The sequence below is a fragment of the Pavona decussata genome, unplaced genomic scaffold (genome assembly GCF_977016875.1).
Source record: "Pavona decussata unplaced genomic scaffold, jaPavDecu1.1 SCAFFOLD_245, whole genome shotgun sequence".
Lineage (NCBI taxonomy): Eukaryota > Metazoa > Cnidaria > Anthozoa > Scleractinia > Agariciidae > Pavona > Pavona decussata.
The window spans coordinates 972,556-992,312 of NW_028145650.1; the positions used below are offsets into that span (position 1 = coordinate 972,556).

Consider the following 19,757-nt stretch of genomic DNA (forward strand, 5'->3'; position numbering starts at 1 on the left):
ACTCGTAGTCAAACCTAAAGGTCCCTACTTTGTAGTTAGACACTGAACTGCTGTGCTTGTCTCTATACTGTAGCTTCCATGGGTGTTCCACTGATGCAGTGCCTAGCTCCCCTCCTCAGTAGAGTTCAGCATGGCATCGGAGGCAGGACTGCAGTGGCACTGTTCAGAAGTGTCTTTTGGTACTACAAACATCATTGGGACTCGGAGCTAGAACAAGAAATTTATAAGTTAGTAATGGCTCTGTACTCTGAAATGTAACTCTGTGGATGTGCCGCTGAAAATTCCCATTTATTTATTTATTTATTTATTCTTATGAGTCTCCAAAAATTGTTCATTTGCTACTTGATTTGAAAAATGTTTGGCTTATCGTAAAAGACGTGGTTATTTAGTTTTTCTTTTTGTTTGTTTTAATAAACAGCACCACCAGGGAGTACTCCTCAACTGGGATATTTACAGAGATTTTTTTTATTCTATTTCAGACTCGTATTGTCAATTGTAACCAATCACCCTCAGTTTATACCGCACACAGTTGACTTACTGAATGCCGTCTCTACCATAACCCCAGACAGGTAAGTCACTGGAGCAGGGTTTTCGTACAATGCACTGTTGTTAAAGGGACTATGTCAGCTGGGGAAGATGCGCAGTAGAGTCGGGTTGAGACTAATTTGCATACGACTTGTCGCGGGAGTTTTGCCTGCTTTCAAAAATATCGCAACAAACAGCTTCCGTAATTACTAAACAAAACATTCAGCTAACTTTTCGAAGAAGAACGGGATTCAAGTAGATGCAAATAGCTTCCTGAACTCTCCGACGGTATTTGAAAAAGTTCGGAACACCGATTGATATTTAAGTGCTTCTCATCAACGCACGCATGCGCCTGGGGTGACGTAGTAATTTTGTTAACAATGCGAACCCAAGCTGCAGACAATGACTTACTCTAGTAATTCCAAGTTCACCTAAAATCTTTTTGGAGGAATCCGTAAGCACGTAGCCAATACAGTGTTTTTGTACGCTGATTGGCAAAACAAGATTCTTGACAGTACACGTCAGTTTTGACCGGTATCAGCTAACCTCCAATTTTAATGCTTTCCTTAGTTCTGTTTTTCTTTGAAATACCATTTAAATGTGGGAGGCTCTAAATTTATCTGGGCACATTGAAGAGGTCAGTCAGGGCTCGGCATGACTATCGTGTACACGTGTGCTTTAGAGCTCCTGTTACATATTACATATTAAAATGAAGAAAAAACTCATTGATTATTCATAAGCCCATTGACCTATCAAATGGTCGATAATACATCACGTGCAGTGACTTTATATCGATAAACCTCCTCCTTATTTAGTGCATTAGTATGCGGTGTTTTTCTCGTATGCTAATTTCCAACGTTCACAAAAGCATAATTGTTATGAACTCTATTGACACACGCTTTTCCAGGAATGTTTTTGAAGCCGTTCAACGAACTCGCAGCACGTGTTTTATCAGGTCAAAAGGCCCGCTTACTTAAGGCTGGTTTCCATATGATCGCAGATCGCAATAAGGTCTGCGATCCTGCGATCGTGATCGCAGACGATCGCAGAAGATAGAACCATGTTCTATCTAAAGGCTGGTTTCCATATGATCGCGGATCGCAGATCGCAAACAATCGCAATTGATCGCAGACGATCGCAGGAGATAGAACATGGTTCTATCTTCTGCGATCGTCTGCGATCACGATCGCAGGATCGCAGACGATCGCAGAAGTAGTTTCCATATGATTGCAGACGATCGCAGACCTTATTGCGATCTGCGATCTGCGATCTGCGATCCGCGATCATATGGAAACCAGCCTTTAGATAGAACATGGTTCTATCTTCTGCGATCACGATCGCAGGATCGCAGACGATCGCAGACCTTATTGCGATCTGCGATCATATGGAAACCAGCCTTTAGGCGATTTTTGTGGCGATTCCAAATTGCCCGTGTAGCTAGCGGCGATTTCATGGCGATTTTGTGGCGAGTCTACGACCTTTTTTCTGCGGCTAGGACGGAGCGCGTGCGATGTTAACACTAAGCACGACAGCACCATGTCTCCAATTGTGCAACATTGTTGCAAATTAAAATGTATTTAAGAGGCAGTCTGCCTGTGCCCAACGGCTTATTAAATATTCTTCTTCTGGAGGCGACCAAGTTTTCTTGCTTCCTTTGGAGCTTTCTCCTTTTTTGGCGACTTTTTTGAGGTCGTGTTACAAACAGCGTCCGCCATGTTTGTGACAAACTACCCTCGGGGGTACACCAAAGTAGGTTTTTGTTACTCTCAAACTGAAAAAATCGCCAGTAAAATCGCCTCAAAATTCGAGCATGTTCGAAATCGCGGCGATTTTGTGGCGACAAATCGCGCGGACGAAATCACCATGAAATCGACGCTAGTTTACACGGGCGATTTGGAATCGCCACTAAAATCGCCGCAAAAATAGCCGCTTAAATCACCGCAAAAATCGCCTGTGTAAAAGGGCCTTGAAACCACTCGGCTGCGCCTCCTGGTTTTAAACCCGATAAAAACACTCCTGCTCGTTTTTTAAACATTACGAAAAAAAGAAAAAGAAAGAAAAAATTTATGGATTTTACCCAGTTTTACACATTATTATAATTCAAGGTTTTAATACAAACGTACATTACTTCCTTGTTGCAGTTCATTTCCAACCGATATACTTCGATCGCTTAGTGAACACGTTGTTTCGCAGTCAATAGAGTCTATTCTGCCAAACCTGACGCATCACCTCAAACTATTGTCTCTTGCCATGAGAGCTACTGATATACCACCTACTGTAAGTGTTTCTATGTCATTATTTTATAATGTTAGTTATGGCGGTAAATCTAAGGTAATTACGGAGAGCATGATGATGGAGAAGATCATATACTTACTTACCACCTTGTTTTAAACTGCCAATTCAGAAGATCTGTTTCAGCCGAATTAGCCCGAGCCCCTTGGGCTAATGTTAAAATCTCTTTGCTGGGACTTGGAGGAGGAGGGGGTGGGGGGTGCATTTTGATAATTCGAGGTGAAAGAGACTCATCAGTAGCCGTACCACCTCGAAATCAAGTTAGCCACAGGGTGCGTCTCAGCCCTTGAAATTAGGAGAACCATTTAAGTTTACCTTCTTACTGCCTTTTTCGTGCTTAATAATTGTTCGAGCCAAAACAGCGCGAACCAGAAAGGGCTCAATTGCCGACAACACTGCATTGTACTCATAAAGTGTTCGTTGGAATTTGTATTCAGTGTAGACTCGAATGAATCAAAAAAAAATTCAGTAGTTTTGTACTAATCTTACTGTGAATATGAATCAGTTCAGTAAAGTTGTGTATGATAAGTTCAAATTCCGTGGGTCCTTTTTCTTGAGCACATGTCCTCTTAATTTTTTAAAGGAACCCCTTTAGGCTCTCTATGGGCCAATTTCTAAACTAAATTCTTCGCATGTTTCAATAGGAACCTGAGAGAGAAAACGCAGGATGTTCATGAAACTTGTCTTTTTTTTCCTTGTTTTTATTTTCAGCCAACGATTCGTTTCTTGGTACAAATTCTTGAGAAGTCGGAGATTGCTAGGAATGGTAACTGGAGTGTGGGAAACTGTGTCCTAGCTGTGTGTTACAGCATTCTACTGCATCATCATACAAGTGCTACGGTGACAGGTGCGTGTATATCTAAGACGTATTGGTGCATTTTGAGTTTTCGTAACTTGGAAATTAAATCAAAGGACGTAGCAGGCTAGTTCAATTTTTCAAGGTAGGTAAATCTATATCGGTAAAGAAACTATTCCAAATGTTTGGCCCGTCACTTAAAATAAGGTTCCCACATAGATCTTTTTCATAAATGGCGGCCGATTTTCTATTCTTGTTAATATATGTTAATAAGCCCTACTTCCCTTATTTTAGAGTAAAAATTCTATTGAATTTTGCACATGCTAAGGAAGCTAGTAAGGCTAATTTTCATGAAAAAAAAAAAGAATAATTTATCGGCCGCCATTTATGAAAGAGGTCTATGAACACTATCTTTTCGAAAAATTTAAACCAGTGAAGTCATTTGACTTTAGTGGTCCTATAGCAAAATTTGGACCGCTCAGGAATCAATAGAATGCTCCTTTTCTAACCATTGATTACTATATATATGTCTGTTCTTGTATTTCTAGAACTTGGCAATTTGTTGCTTTATATCTGCGCAAGTTATCGGGATATTGGTATCCTTTTCGTATGTTGAAAAATACGTTAATATTGTGGCTGTAGAATTCGATTTTTTTTAAATAAAGGTTTGCCTATATCAGAAGCATCCGGCCCAACGGTTTACTTCGGTGGATATCTGTTCGGAAGGCGGCCCAGTCGCCGCAGAAATTCGGATTTAATTGTTAAGAAAATCTAAAGTTTTCTTCGGCAAAATGTCACTGAACTCCAAATTTCTTAACACTGGAAAACTTTTCCTTTTGTTTTTAAAGGGGAAAATATGTCTTGAAACATGCGAAAAATATATATATCAGCAAGCATTTTCATAAAACCAACGGCGGCTAGTAAATTCGTGGAATAAAATTCCGTTCCCTAACACTTTCTACAACTTAAAGGGGCACTATCACAGCGATTTTGCTGTATTTTGATCAAAACTCTTTAAATATTTGACAAACCTGTTTTGTAACATGGAATTGCTCTTACAACATAGGGAAGAAATTATCAAGGTTTTCTCCTGAGGAAGAACAAACCATAATCAATTTTTAGCGACTTCTCTAAAATACACAGGAAGAACTTGAAAAAACTGGCCAATTTTTCCAAGTTGCAATCCACTTCCATCTTAGCCATCCGCAGTCAAACGTAATAAATAGTACTTTCTGTGCATCAGTAGGGTTATTGTTTACAAAACTGAACCATTATTTTAACGATTCCATTGAAACAAATACGTTTTTTGGCCATTCACAGTGACACTAAAAATAGGTGACACAAGCCCTTTAAATTTCAGCTAAAGCATTCAAACAGATCGAACTGTATTAAATTACACAAAGATACCTTTAAACCGGACTTATCTCCCTTTAAATGGACACAAAACTATCTGGGAAGACAAGTGGTAACATTTTAAAGCTTTTTGTTTTAATAAATGTTCTCGTTCAGTGCCTCTGCTATATAGTATACTCCCATTATCTAGAATCCTTGCTATCTCGATGAATTTGTAAGTTGACGTAATCTTTAATCATGTGGTTTTCGTTGTTGTCCTCAATATTGTTTTAAGACATTAGGGACCGTGCAAGGTTTTATTACTGTTTGTTGACCAATGTGTCTAATAACAAGGTGAGTAAACCTGTGGAAAGACCCAAACATGCAATTCGAATTTCACCAAAAAGGGTTTTACAGTTACAAAATGCTTCTCTTCATGCGGAAGAAAAGAAGGCGCACATTCAAAACCCAAATCACCTCTGACCAATCGCTCCAAAAGCAGCCATAAACCAATTGGAACTTGTAGCAAACACATGCAACCAGTACCAAGCGCGGGAAAATATCCAGACGGCGCCAAGCGCGGGAAAATATGTAGCTGGCGCCAAGCGCGGGAAAATATGTAGCCTAGTGCGGGAAAATAAGGAACAGGTGCCAAGCGCGGGAAAATATGTAGCCGGTGGTAAGCGCGAGAGAACGTGCAACCAGTTGCAAGCGCGAAAAAAAAAGCGAGATCAAGAGACAATAAGCGCTTCCCATTTGTATGGAAAAACCGGTGAGAATTTCCCGCCAAATGGAACAGTACAACTCTCGAGCGCTTTCCATTTGTATGGAAAAAACAGTTGTTCCGTTGGGGAATCAAATGGAACGGATATCTTACCAAGGAGCATGGTACGTAAGTGTGATGAGGCAAATTGTTCAGTAATATTCCGGTCATTTCGGTAAAAACAAGAAAAGAGGAATACGTCTGAAAATATTCCTTTTTTCCGAAAAATGTACAGTGGGAAGGCCTGTTGCTTTTTTTTGTCCCACCATAACGACCTGTTTTTCCATTCAAAAGGAAAGCGCTCAATAACTGAAAGGCCAAATTTGGAAGTTGTTTTTGATCTTCGTTTTCTCTTTTCTGGGCAGTGTTCGAAGATACTCGCCGCCGAAACAACTAAACAGGGACATCCTCAAGCTATTGCAGGTACAGATAATACGGAGTAGAGTCTTGCGGGATTGAATTTACGACGGGCTATTGTCTTGCTCTACTCATGAGACTTGATTTGCAAATCGTAATCCTTTTCCCTCAATAGATGACATCACAACCAGCACGTTTCCAGTCCCCCCTCCTGTCAAGCACATCGGGACACCTTTTCTCAAACTGACAAGGTATTTATGAGTATTTTGTGCTACAGCAGGGATGGCGAGTGGTAAATTTGAGAATTTCGGACAGATGGCGAGACAAGTAGTTTTTCTGTGAGTCTGAAACTTTCTTAGTTTTGCAGACGAAATCGAAGCTCCAAGTTGGCGAAAGAAACGAGAATGCGAGACACTCGAAATTTGGCTAAAATTTTGCAAGGCATGTACTTTTTGAAACACCATTCGAAGTCCGTGTTCCGAGCTCCGCCCCCCTCCAATGTGGCCCGGGTTCGATTCTCGGAGTTTACGCCATATGTGACTTACAATTTTTTTTAGCTATTAAAAGTGACATTAGAAATAAGTGTTGCCTGGTTAAGTTATATTATTCGGTATTATATTTAAACACAGGAGTGTGTTGTCCCTAACTGTACTTAGAGTAAGTAAAGAACATGTTACGTTGTCAAAAACATTTATTGCTAACTGGTTTTCCTTCTTCTTGTGACTGAAATTAGCTTCACAAGCAAATATCCTGCTACCTTTTATAGTCTTTATAGCCTTATATTTCATGTGCCATAGAACTGTTGTATCTGGATCAGTGTGTGTCTTGTTTGTTTAACAGGGTTGCTCAGCCTGCGTATGAAGGTTCACTGGCTGATATGAAGTCCGCAGCACTTGGCGAGATGGAGGAAGTTTCCAATACCAAAGGTGTTTACTGAGTTAGTTATTGACCTTCTAATTCAATACACTGTATTTTTTTATTGTCAAGTTATAACTAATCGCTTACCTCTTAATTGCAGGTCTTCTGGATCAATACCTTAAAATTCTTGAAACGACGTACAGCCGAGAAATACCGATTACTTATTACGTTCACTTTGTAAGTACAAAAAGTATGTTTTCGTAGTGTGTCGTTTTCTGTTGAATATTTTTAAAGGGAGGTTTCGGTTCAAAAAATTCAGTTAGCTATAAGAATAAAAGAGGCCTTCGGTTACGTCTTAGTAACATTTAGCCAAATGGCTAATCGCTCAACTGACCAACTGATAGATTGACTGACTGCTGCCTGGCCGTTCAACTGTTTTGTTTTGTTTTTTGTCCAACTGACCGACTGGCTGACTGACTGCAACTATCTGATGGACTAACTGACAGACAGATTGGTTGGGTGTTACTGATGGGCCGTCCGACTGAGGTCTGATCAAGGACTGGTGGACAAATGGAAAGACTGACAGACTGTCTGAGTGACTGATGTACAGACGAACTAGCTGACTGACAAATAGATAACATAGATAAGTAGAGTGTTGGACAGATTGATTCATTTATTTTTCTCAACAGACTGACTCTCCATCTTTGTCGACACCAAGAATAATCTATGCTCTGGTCCTCAAGTTTCATTCTGAAAGAAGATACAAGAAACTTGACGGTTTGTGTCGTATTCGCTTTTGTCCTTTGTTTGTTTTTTACTTTTGAAGCCATTACTCTAACGGAAATTGTGTAGTTTTTATGAAGTGTCTTTTTTTATCTCTTCGCTAGATATCCACATTTCTTACCTATCTGCCGCTAAGTCTACAACTCCATCTCAAGGTGAGAATCCTTTTTGTATTTACGATATATTTTCTTTAGAATGACATGAAGACACACCGAAATACAGACAGGCAGACGATCAGGCAGATCATTAGACAAAATCAAACGCACAGACTGATCTACCAACCAACCAACCAACAGACAGACAGACAGACAGACAGACAGACAGACAGACAGACAGGCAGACAGGCAGACAGTGGTAACAGTCGTTTATTGTGATTGAAATTTTAGACGATAAATGAGAAGCATTGGGGTCAGAACTAAACTGTCTTTTTTTTTCATATCTTTCCACATATGAATGCTGGACTGTACGGTCAATAAAGCGGTCTTGTTGTAGGCGCAAGTATCCAGGGCTGGACTGTACGGTCATTACCCGGAGAGAAAGAGGAAAATGTTAAATTTGTTATTCTCTATTACTTAAAAGGTTGTTGTCAGATTACAGTCAATTTCTGTCCTCTTGATCCAGTACCCGCGAGTTTTCAAGTTAGGTAAGATTAAAAAAAGAGAGAGAGAGACACTTTGTAATTTGCAAGCTTAGGATATCAAGCTTCGTTACTCATATGACACCTGTAAAAGAGCAAAGTGTGTATTTCATTCGCTATATGCGGGCAATGTATACCTATGTAGTTGTCTGAACAGAGAAAATCTAACTGTACTCCAGTGTAGTGTTTTATTTCAGCGATTTAAAGCACTGTTTTGTGAAATAACGTTTGAAAATCGCCATTCATGTTTTATTCATGTTTTATCTGTCACGGAGATTCCTCTGTGTTTGGGTGGAAACTGCTCAAATATTTGACAAGGTACTTTTTACCAACATTAAATTGCTCTTTGAGCACCGAGAAGAACATATTAACAAACTATGATCAGTTTTTTGGCGATTTTCCAAAATTGCAATCCATTTCAATTTTGGCTATCCGAGGCCAAAGATAACTAGCACTAGTTTCTGTGTGGTAGTAGGGTTATTGTTAACAAAACTGAACCATTACTTTAACAATTCCGTCGATTCAAATATGTTTTTTGACCATTCAAAGTAACATCGCAAATAGGTGACACTGCCCCTTTAAGACATGCCTTATGCAAGGTTTCTTTGTTTTCAGGGCGGTGTTCAGTGACGAGAATGGCCTTACGTGCGCAGTGAAGCTGGATGATTTACCGGTTCATTTTTCGGACTTGTTTATTCCTCTTCGGGTTCCTGCTCAGTTTGAGGTAGACATCTTTTTTTTTTTTCTATCTTCTTACAAAATACAAACTGAGAAAACATTGGTGTGTTATTAGGAAATATGATGACATCGATGGATGTCTCTACCTTAAAGCCCTTTAACCCCTAATATCGAAGAACAAATTCTCCTTTCTTGTCCCTATACCTCTCTTATAAACGAAAGAAGTTATTGAAATATCAAGGCAATTACCGTGGGTGATCATATCCTCAATTCTCATGACCTCAGGGGTTGAATAAGCATTGATATTACAGGAGAAATTTGATACTTATCACTGTTAGGGCTTAAAGGGTTAAAGAAGATACTTTGGTCTACATTGTCTCTGCCTAACGACGGAGCCCCCCTACATATACTTCAGTGGAAATAACGGATAAAGTTGTAATAATTCAAAGCGAATTGCGTAGATAGTCACTCATTTTGGAACTATAGTGGCTTGTCATTGCGCCACACAGCCAAGATCCTTAAAAACGTTCTTAAGTCACATTGCTGACTTGTCCATGGCTACGTACGTGCGGAGCGGGGAAGGGAGTGGGGATGGGGGGTTGTGGCAGGGGACACTGTGACCCGCTGGATAGTTACCCATTTTGTGAGACGGGAGCTCCGCTGTTAACTTTGCCCAGGTCTTTAAATAGCTCCTAGCAATTTTTTTGATATAACAAAACAAACATTCCAGGGCCGGACGAGCCTGAAATGAGCTAACATCGACACAGCAGGTGTCGATGTAATCCCCGATTAAGAATTAAGCGAGGTTTTCATTTCGCTTTTTTTAAAATGTTTTTAAACGTTAATGGTAAAGAAAAGGCTAAGTCAAAATTAAGGCACAAAAATCTTTTTGAAGAATCTTGATTGAGTTGTAATTAAACTGGAATCAAAGTGCACGTTAACCGAGGATTACCTTAATTGTTTTTTGTTTTTGTTTTTGTTTTTGTTTTTTTTGGTTTTGTTTTTTTACTGGACCCTGTTTGTTTCATGCTACGAAGATTCAGCTAGCAGCCACCTCTTGCATTTCCTTCCGGCAACCCTGCTTTCCTTTTACTGAATATTTAGTATGTTTATCGTGGATTGTTTATGAAATTTTACTCTTTTATTTTAGACGTTTCCACTCTCAGTGATCAAGGGAGAGCTTTTCTCTGCGTTATGGGATTGCATCACGAAAGTTCAACGAACCAGGTATTCGTCATTTAACAGTTCCACTCCATCACGTTTGCTTCACCTTTGTTGTATTCTTCCTTTGCTCTTAGCGCCATTCAACTTGAGAAAGAATTAATCGTCTTCTGTTATTTGCCTTTGCAGTGGAGACCCCACAGGCACTGGGGCCGAGTCCATTGTCTGTCTCTCGGTTGAGTGGAGCACCATGGGAAGGATCCTAGAGGAGCGCCTGCTTCCTTTTGTTACGAGTGCTTCAGGTAAGTAAACACACTGAACAGCTTTCCAGGTTGTCATATATTCCTTCAATACAAGGTCCACTATTGCCATAGGTCAGTTTAACCAGTTAGTCCAGCGAAGTTAACCAACAGTAAACCGTTAAGGCGGGGGTAAACCTGAAAGCCGTTTTCACGCCGCTTAAAATCAGTGTCATGGAAATATCTCGTTCACGTTTCAAGCAATCCAGAAACTCTCTGCTCATTCCGTGAATCTATGTTGTGGGGTGTTTTGTGAATTTTTGGGTGATTTTTGAGTATATTTGGGAGGAGATAGTATTTCTAGAAGGATTAGTAAAATTTAGAGAAATAAGAAATATTGAAGATTTAGTGAAGTTTTAAAATTAGAGTTTGTAGTTAATAATTAATAGACGGAAACCAAGTTAGTCCACTAGCAACCTGGGGTGCTCTTGCGTGGGTATCAACTGTCTGTTGGTGTTTCAAAAATCATTTTCTTTCTTTATCCCTTCTTTAAACCTCTTAAAATTACATTCAAATTCACGTTTACCCCCACCTTAACACAACGAAAGGAGGAAAAACGAAAAATCAGGAAAAGTCTCATGAATTGTAGAAGCCTTTAGCAGGCACAATCAATAGCGCAAGTATTGGTTATTGGCACAAAGAATTTGCCGGTAGATCCACGATTTGCCAGCAGGTACCCCGCTTCTCCTTTCTACCAGACTCTGCTCTTTGCTCTCCGTATCGAGATGTGTTACTTGCGCGCATGACAATAATTGAACCCGAGCTCGCAGGGTAGAATTATGGGATATAAGAGCCATCTGGTGAGAAGGTCTGCAATAGGTGCAACCGCCACTTTGTTCTCGTGAAACCTTTTTGTTGTTGGCATGGCGAAATACCGCTTACATGTCAGTGAATTTGAGCTCGAGTCAACTTCACAGGAATTAGAGATTGATTCAAAGAGTGAAGAAGTTGAGTAAACAGAGCTGTGCATGGTGACAGGATGGCGTGAGAAGCGCGTTTATACTTTAGCGAAACCGTTTGTTTTTGTTACCGGTATCAATGCAACCGATAACAATTGCTTTTCAGATGATGAAGTACGACTTGGGATATTCTTACCACCACTTCAGCATCTTCTGTTAAAATTCCGTCCTCTCAATCAAACAACTGTGGTCTCCGTGGCAACGGATGATTGGCGTCTGCTTCAGGTGGTGGAGTCTTATCTTCTGCAGTTCGAGCTGGTCAGTGGGTAACTGCATCCAACTTATCAACCTTGAACCTTGACACCCGAGCTGGAGAAGCCTGATGGCTCAACCAAACCGGCTGATTGGCAGTTTCAGCAAGCAGCGTCTCATTTTCTTGCGACACTTGATGGACTTTGCCGAGCTTTTCCGAGATCTTAACACCCGGTCAAAAATGGTCACGAACACTCCCGAAATGAGTGCAAATCATCTTCAACAGTGAAACGAGCTTACCGATGAATTCGGTGAAGTTATTTGTAAACCTAAAGCAACTGATCTTCAGGTGGTCCGAGGAGAGAAGCAGCCGACCAGTTCGGACGCTCTGAGGTTTTACAGCTACCACGAACGGTTTATAAATTCGCTTGAAAATGGCGAATGCCAGCGTCCCTCCGCAGTCGTTTTTACGGGACTCATATTACCGTCCTCCCCACGAGAGGAGGTTAATACGAGTACCCTAAAAACGGCTGCTTGGGAGGCTAGGCGAATGCTGGATGTTTGTGCCGGTTGAAAAGAGCTGAGGATGTTTCTTTCTCTGGACATGCGCAATGCAACGGCATTGTTACACTTTGTGACACCCCGTTGCAAATGAAGTTTCGAGAAAATTTTGCTATGAGGAATTCGTGTATATTGTAAATGTACTAAATAATACACTGTAAACGATGCAAATAAATGTTTTTCTTTTTTATTTTCGATAAATGCCTGATATATTCTAAGATCGCGCAAGGGATGTAAACATTAAACAAGCCTATTTCTTTCTTGTTTGCATTGTATACATCGTCTAGCGGATATTTAGAGTGCTTAACCCATGGTGCGCATATAGTATTTTATAATTAAACGCATTGTAACACTGTCCAAATATGGTCATGGGTGTTCAATATTCGTCGTGTGTACAAAGTAGACATTTAACAATTATCCTGAGAAATCGCACGGAATATCACTTAATATGTATGAATGTAGCACTTGGACGTTTAATTTATCTAAAATGAACAGGGGCATATAAAAAAGATAAGTTGCATTCCCTTGTCTAAAGCAAGAGGTATTTTAAGGTTATATACAGGATAACGAATGGCATAACAGTGAAGTACAGCTCAATTGCTTACACGTGGATGACAATGGTCTAACGGCAACGGTTTCATTCTCAAACTCAAAAGATCCAGAGACGTGATTGATAGGGTCTAAACACTACTGCGCGGAACGTGATTCTCCAAACAGAATTAACGAGTTACTTCACTTGCGAGTCGGTGTCCACATGTATGTTATAGGGCGATTAATTATCGTTTGACCTTGAAGTGGTTACGCGCGAACAAGACAACAAACGAACTGGAAAATGACAATTTGACTGCATGGTTTAGCGCACAAAAACAAATGTGGGCTGTTTGTCGTTTTCGACCTAGTACCCGAGAACATTTTAGAAATTAATTGACGTCGAACAAGTAATCAGTCAGATGCACTTGTGGGTGTTCCATAACAGGAAAACGAAGGAGGCTTTGTTTTGGTTTTGTTAACTAGTGGCAAAAGAAACAAAGAAAACTTAACAGAAACTATATTTCAAAGTCAGACGAAACTCGGCCTATCCTCAAATTCAGATCTCTATGAGAGTGTGGGAATGGATTAAGGGTTTCGGCCTGAAACACTTCATTTAAGAATCATGAAAGAGTGCTTATTACGTTCTAGCGTAAGCTCATGGGTTCCATTCCACTACCCGGCAAGGATTTTAGCCACTGTATACATTTTTGTCTGTTGTCCTCGAAGTAGAATTCTCTCTCCAGCGACAATGCTTGGGAGCATCGTCCTGAATTCTTGTTTGCTGGAACTGCCTTTTTCTGAATGCCTTCTTTTCCTTGAAATGGCGTCTTTCGAGCTTTAACGCCCTTCATGTGTTGTCCTTTGTTGAAATTGGTAGTTTGTTCTTTATTTTGTCCTCTAGTTTTAACATTTGTACTGATTTTGTCGTTGAAAGCTGAAATCCTTCTAAGCCACTCAGAATATCGGCCCTCCGGAAACTTCACGTCTTCATGTCTTCGTTTCCCAGCACTGCCGGCGGCTGTTTTCTCCATATTTGGCGTTTTCGTCGTCGTTTGCCGCCTTTCAAGCAGCGAGCTACACCAACTGGTTTCCCGCCGAAAACTGGAACCGCGGCTGTTTTTGGCGGGAGTTTCTGAAGATCTCCTAACTAGGGGCAATCCCTGAGTTTCTTGCATTTTGTTTTGTTTGTTCCCAGTCTTTGGGGCGTCAGGCAAACCGGACATCTTTCGAGGCGTAAAACCTTCGTCTTTGTACTCGAGAGATATCATTGATTTTTGAACAAGCGTGGGCATACTGCCGTATTTTCTTGTCAGTTGTACCGAAGGCAATTCTTTTCCCGTCGCCATGAAAAGTCCCAAAGTATGCTTTTCGCTGAAATGGAAGAATATTTCCGAAGGTAAGCGGTAAAATGAAAGCCGAAAAGGCAAATGAATTGTTCGGTTGCGGTTGGGTGAAACAAAGCCTACAAAATACCTGTGTCACCGACTGAATAATGCATCACTCTCATTTATTTACCACACTTAAAATGTACCATTTATTTTATTGCTCATGTGCCACACATCGACATTCAAATCCTAACAGTATCTGTAGAATGTTTGTCACATGAACCTAGTTGAATTTACTTGTTGCTGTTTACACACTTTTGTCTGGGAAAGAGTTCATCCCAGGATAACTTCTTCCTAATACTAAGCACTGAGATGAAATGTCATTCCGGGAATGAAACGAGACGAAAAATATGATCTCACTAGGATGAACGTCGGTTCCCACTCCACATACTTTGTTTACAAGTTGCGTCTACTATTCGTAGTAGTAAACTAAAATCCAGATCGAAGAAACGCAAACAATATTTTTTCCACTCTAATCGTGTTGTTGTGTTAAATTGTGTCATCAATGCCCTTTTTTGACCAAATTTTGTCGCGGTCGGGGTGAAGTTCTTCTCAGGCGAGGAGGGTTTTATCCCTGATTCCCGGGACGAAATAACTCATACAAGTAAACAAAAATCTTCATCGTTCTGGGAAGAGGTTGAACTTCATCCCGGGACGAGATTCTTCTCGATTTACTTATAAAAAGACATTTTTCCGAAGTCAAACGAAACACAAGTTATTGACCAATCATAACATTATCAGCTTCTCCGCTATTTTAAGACTTAAGTGATTCCATTAGCGCGAAGTGTCTTTCCTTTTCCAAGCGGCGAGTGACAGTTGTTCCCATAAATTCATCCTAGGACGAAATTCTTCTCGATTTACTTATAAAAGGACTTTTTGAAGCATGCCGAAACACACATTATTGACCAATCACAACACTAACAGCTTCGATTCTCAGCTAGTATTGTACTGAAAAGACTTTATAACTGAGATTTCCGTTAGTGCCAATTTCCTAGCGGCGAGTGACAGTTGTTCCCATAAAACTAATTAAACTTGGTTTACGTGCAAACAGATTGCTTCGTTTGTATACAAAACTGAAAGGCTTAACGGGGAAAAACATTATTGCTAGTTTACTGGAGGTCAAAATAAAACGAACAGTAGGGAAAACTATCAATATTTTTTTACCGTCACGTAGATGGTAACAAGTTGTTATTTTTTTTCTGCAGCAACTGAAGATGGTAAGATATATTTGTTAGACTATTCATCAAGTTAAATGGAAGCTAAATAAATTTTATTGTTTTTCTTGGCATAGCACTTGTCAATAACCTGTTCGTGGTTTTTAATCTTATTTATTTTGAGGACTTCAAAGGTGGAAAAATATTAACCGCAATTCGTCCGTTATGTATAACAGAAAATCCTCGACAATTCAACGACAATGCGTTCAACTTGGAGCCTTAAAGCCTCTCGAAACTCCTTCTTTTGTCTTTAAAATCCCTTCTGTTGCGTAGGAGAAAATAAATTTTCACTCCCGAATCAAGATGTGCACGAAACCACTGTATTTTCCCTCAAATCCTAGTTTCTATTATCCAGTATTTTAGTTTTATTTGACGTTTACTTATGATAACTCAGTATGTGCTTTATTTTCCGTCGAAGACATTTTCCACATTTCGTCCAAAATTGTCAACTTTACATCAAACATTTCTTTTGCTGTTTGCAGTTCATTAGAAATCCCGGTTTTCGTTTTTAAAATCATCTCTTCCGTTGCTCGAATATATTTCACCGATTTTGCGTTCATCTTTCTCTTAAGAATCTACACATAACGTAAAACAATTCAATATTTATTTTAGTCATTTTACTTGAGACAGCCAAGTTTTCGGCCACTTCACAAGTTAAACGGAAACATTAAATATACACGACGACTTGGCGATCAAATATGAAGGACAAAACCTGTGGAAGGGTTAAATTTGAAGATAGTGCACATTGAATTATTTACCACACATTTCAAGAAGATTTTCCACCTTACATAATCGAAAATCTCGAATAATTAGGTTTACACAGCACATTTCTTGGGAAGGATACACAATTAGCGCTCACCCACAGATACACAAAGATATCATGAATGATTTCTTACCCTGCGCTTTGCAGTGATGCTTCTGTGTCAAGAAGGAAGACAAGAAATACCGAGGTTGTTTTGCTAAGTTCCAAATTTACCCGTATAAATTCGCTTTTTCCTGTTATTGAAGTCCCGCGGTAGTCTTGTTACCAAGGGCTCACAACCTTCGTATACCCTAATTTTCGCAATGAGCATTGTGTTGAGACACTAATTGATATAATACAATTTTAAGTTTATTTGTCGATATACGTCACAGCGCGTAGGTGTTTTGCCATTGGCAGTTCGCCGAGAATCGCAAATTATGAATACATGTATGACACGGAATGATAACTGATGAAAAATAAAATGACCCCTTGTGATATTTTTATACCTATACATTGCAAGAAGTTTCGCGAGCTGCGGATGACACCTGTTTCTAGAATAAAGAAATCTTTTTGACAGTTTCCTGGTTTTAAAGTAAATTATCTAGTGACTACGCAAATTTCCATTTTTATTTGTAAACTATCAGTAGGAAGCTTCTGAATACATTAAATTTGTATTCTTTATATTTCAGCGGGAATTCTGTCTTCTCTGGCTGTGCTTATTCGTATAGAGAATAAACTGACGCTTTCTTGCACCATGAGTCGTCATTCTTTTGGCGCCTCTTTTCACGAAAAATTTAATTTCATGTTAATCTGAATAGAAAAACGAGTCAAGCCGAGGAATAACATTTTTGCACGGCAGTACCTCCCTGGAAGCCTTATGCTACCAAATCCAAATTGGTTAAAACGGACAATGACAACGGTAATTATTTATATACAGTGCAATACATTACCATAATTATGTATAGACTGAGCGATGTCCTCGACTCGATCCGGTCGATGAAAACGGATGTTGTTGTTTATGAAGAAACTGGTTTCGCTTTCACCACGGCTAATTGTTAAGGCACAGCAAAGGAGAGACACAAAAAACATTAACGAGTGAAACAGATAAGCTCTAAAAGAAATACGATAAAGTTGTAGCTCATGAATGGTCAAAATACTTTTGTCAATGTATTCATAACACCCACGTACTTCTGCACACATGAATTATTCTTATCGTGTGGGCCAGAGAGCTTAATTACCGCATACGTACGTCTTTGGTTAAACACGAATTAAACTATAATAAAGCTTTTGTTGTGTTTTATTCTTATACAATCCTTTGACGTGTTCAAAGCGGGTTTGGCCTTTAAACTGTTAGTTTTATCATGGTTAATCCACAACAGTAAAGGAGGAACGTGGATAGGATATTATAGGGTGCTAGGGTAATTAAAACAATTTGTCATTTTAAATACCTGGTTTTAAGAAGTTTCCAGCTTTTTCAACAATCTCTCTTGTTTTTGTAAATCTCCGTTTTCAAAACATTTCCTATCATTTACCTTTGGACCGGAAGGCCTAAGCGTATTGTGAAAAATTAATATTCAAATAAAACATACGTGTGGGCGGGCTCCTCTTGACCTCGTTTGGCCCGGTATTACGGAGTTGCAGTGAGTGTGGCTTTAAATCAAGTGAGACGCTCTCTAACGAAATCATCCAGAGAGTGAATACGTTACGTTTTGGTCACCTTCATTCAGCTGTAAATCTAACCGCTAGGTATAATTTGTGCCTCCTTAGGCGACTTCCTGTCTGACACTGGTAACCAGTGTTAAGGGAGGGGGAGGTAGATAAGGTATATACACAATAAAACACCCCCTTTCTAAAAAGCCCTCCCCCTTGAAATTTGTTTTGTTAACAAGCGCACCCTGTTGTATCGACGGCATCATAAAATGAATCGCTGTCATTTAGCTTCGTTTCATTTTCCACCAAATTTGGCTCAGGTACTTATGAAAGGCTGTTCTACAAACCTATTGAGGCTTTTTTTACTTTTGATGAATACAGTTGATGTTATTCCAGGTTGAACTTTTTATAAAATAATGTGTTGCTATGGCAACGCAATTTGCTGAAAACCGAAATAGCTCAATAGGTTTGAAGAGCCGTGTATGTAGTGTTATTGTGAGAAATATTAGACTTGCTTTGTAAATAGAATAGAAAAAAAAAAGCATGGGGGCATGAAATTAGCAGAAAATAACCTCTAAGAAGAACTTAGTTAATAATTAACCATAAATTTGCTTATTATGGTATGTAAACCATTGCCACATTAGCCTGTGGGCTAGTCTATTTGCATGGAAAATTCTATGATGATACAATAAATAGCAGGAGTTTTATCTGCCTTACAATCTGTTACAAATTTGGGCTCAAAATGTAACCAGACTCCCCCCTTAAGTTGTGTAGTAACTGCGAGGATCTTTCTTCTATGTCTTTCATCCGCAGCTCATATATTCACATTTATTTATTCATCCTTCACGGGTATATTACGAACTCACAATATGACCAGCTCCCAGTTGGCTTGATAGCTCAGTTGGTAGAGCACTGCACCAGCATCGCAGAGGTCATGGGTTCGAATCCCGTTCAAGCCTGAATTTTTTTCAGGCTTTCTTTTCGAAACTGCTTAAGTTGCGTAGTAACTGCGAGGATCTTTCTTCTATTTGAAATGAATTAGTTTTTTACTTATTTACTATCTAATCTGAGAGTAGATTTCGACTCTGAAAAGAGAAGTCGGAATGCTATGCTAACTATGCGAGGCCACATCGTTGCTCCTCTTAGTGTTACACTCTGTCATCGTTGAATGAAGTGCTTATTCTTACTGCTATGTTAATGTCAAAAAAGAAATAAGCGCACAGCCCTGATAAGCGTCCTCTCTTGAGCGACCAAAATTGAATTAGCATCCCGAGACAAGGCCAGATTCACGACAGCAACAACAACAACAGCTTTATTTTCACATTTCCTTGCCCTCCCAAGCCCTTCTAAGTTGAGATGCATCTTAAGTATTGTTCTTTTTTTTAACAGAAGTCTATTTTTAGAAAAAGAATAAACTATATATAGTTCAGAAACAATAATTACGGGATACATCTTAACCGAGTAAGGAGGGCATCGTGCGTGAGTCTGGTGCCCAGCGGCAAATCGAATCATTATTGATAGGTATAGGCATCCCCCGAGGTATACTGCTTTACAACCGTTTTGGTCTGAAATGGGTCTCGATTTCAAACGATCTGAAAACGGGTATGAGTTTTAGAGGCTAGGTCTGAAATTAGGTATGGAAAAATTCATTATATATTATATATTTTTATTTAAATGTTGTACCGTGTAGGTGGTGTATTGCATGCTCAGTGAGGAAGGCCAGGTTACATCTTGAAATTTTTTTTTTACTTTGGCGCGTTCTTTTGGGACTATTCCGGGATAGGAATACTCGGAATAGACGGTATGTGTGTTCTTTTGGGAGCTATTCCGTTTTCGGAATGAACGGAATATCATTCTTTTCATTCTGCTCCCGATAGCAGAAACTGAGAATGGAAGGAATACGGTTTACTCGGAATAGACAGAATACGCGTTCTTTTGGGAAATTTTTGGCGGGAAATCCTACGCTGCCGCTCGCGCGCGCAGACATAGCAGTTCTCAGGTCACCTCCGCCATGGGTTTTCCGTTTCCAGATTTTAGGAGCG

The 19,757-nt window shown here is 39.6% G+C and overlaps 2 protein-coding genes and 1 non-coding gene across 4 annotated transcripts in view; 2 read left to right on the top strand and 1 right to left on the bottom strand.

Moving 5' to 3' along the window:
- The window catches only part of LOC146457210 (AP-5 complex subunit beta-1-like), a 26,004-nt gene extending 13,551 nt beyond the window's left edge, over nucleotides 1-12,453 (top strand). The window contains exons 21-37 of the mRNA XM_085092190.1: nucleotides 74-227; nucleotides 480-569; nucleotides 2,667-2,802; nucleotides 3,529-3,664; nucleotides 4,162-4,209; nucleotides 5,241-5,299; nucleotides 6,074-6,131; nucleotides 6,241-6,316; nucleotides 6,906-6,991; nucleotides 7,084-7,160; nucleotides 7,613-7,700; nucleotides 7,811-7,861; nucleotides 8,286-8,349; nucleotides 8,959-9,067; nucleotides 10,172-10,248; nucleotides 10,372-10,484; nucleotides 11,547-12,453. Of these exons, the coding sequence (XP_084948316.1) occupies nucleotides 74-227; nucleotides 480-569; nucleotides 2,667-2,802; nucleotides 3,529-3,664; nucleotides 4,162-4,209; nucleotides 5,241-5,299; nucleotides 6,074-6,131; nucleotides 6,241-6,316; nucleotides 6,906-6,991; nucleotides 7,084-7,160; nucleotides 7,613-7,700; nucleotides 7,811-7,861; nucleotides 8,286-8,349; nucleotides 8,959-9,067; nucleotides 10,172-10,248; nucleotides 10,372-10,484; nucleotides 11,547-11,710 (1,586 nt within the window). The 3' untranslated portion in view covers nucleotides 11,711-12,453. The remainder of the gene's footprint in view (nucleotides 1-73; nucleotides 228-479; nucleotides 570-2,666; nucleotides 2,803-3,528; nucleotides 3,665-4,161; nucleotides 4,210-5,240; nucleotides 5,300-6,073; nucleotides 6,132-6,240; nucleotides 6,317-6,905; nucleotides 6,992-7,083; nucleotides 7,161-7,612; nucleotides 7,701-7,810; nucleotides 7,862-8,285; nucleotides 8,350-8,958; nucleotides 9,068-10,171; nucleotides 10,249-10,371; nucleotides 10,485-11,546) is intronic.
- Nucleotides 12,357-17,309, bottom strand: LOC146457211 (uncharacterized). 2 transcript variants are annotated; one of them, XM_085092192.1, is made up of 2 exons: nucleotides 17,016-17,309; nucleotides 12,357-14,095 (listed from the first exon to the last, which is right to left on the bottom strand). In XM_085092192.1, the coding sequence occupies exon 2, from the start codon at nucleotides 14,068-14,070 to the stop codon at nucleotides 13,369-13,371; it is 702 nt and encodes a 233-aa protein (XP_084948318.1). In that variant the 5' UTR covers nucleotides 14,071-14,095; nucleotides 17,016-17,309; the 3' UTR covers nucleotides 12,357-13,368. The 2 variants fall into 2 exon arrangements, with proteins under 2 accessions (XP_084948318.1, XP_084948317.1); XM_085092191.1 differs by lacking the exon at nucleotides 17,016-17,309 and adding an exon at nucleotides 16,220-16,945.
- A 1,292-nt stretch (nucleotides 17,310-18,601) lies between these two features.
- On the top strand, nucleotides 18,602-18,674 carry Trnaa-agc (transfer RNA alanine (anticodon AGC)). Its single transcript has one exon. It is a non-coding gene; the product is annotated as a tRNA-Ala (tRNA).
- Nucleotides 18,675-19,757: the final 1,083 nt, after the last annotated feature.

Coding starts and splice junctions, on each gene's coding strand:
- LOC146457211 (XM_085092192.1), bottom strand. CDS start 14,070: ATGGCGACGGGAAAAGAATTGCCTTCGGTACAACTGACAAGAAAATAC.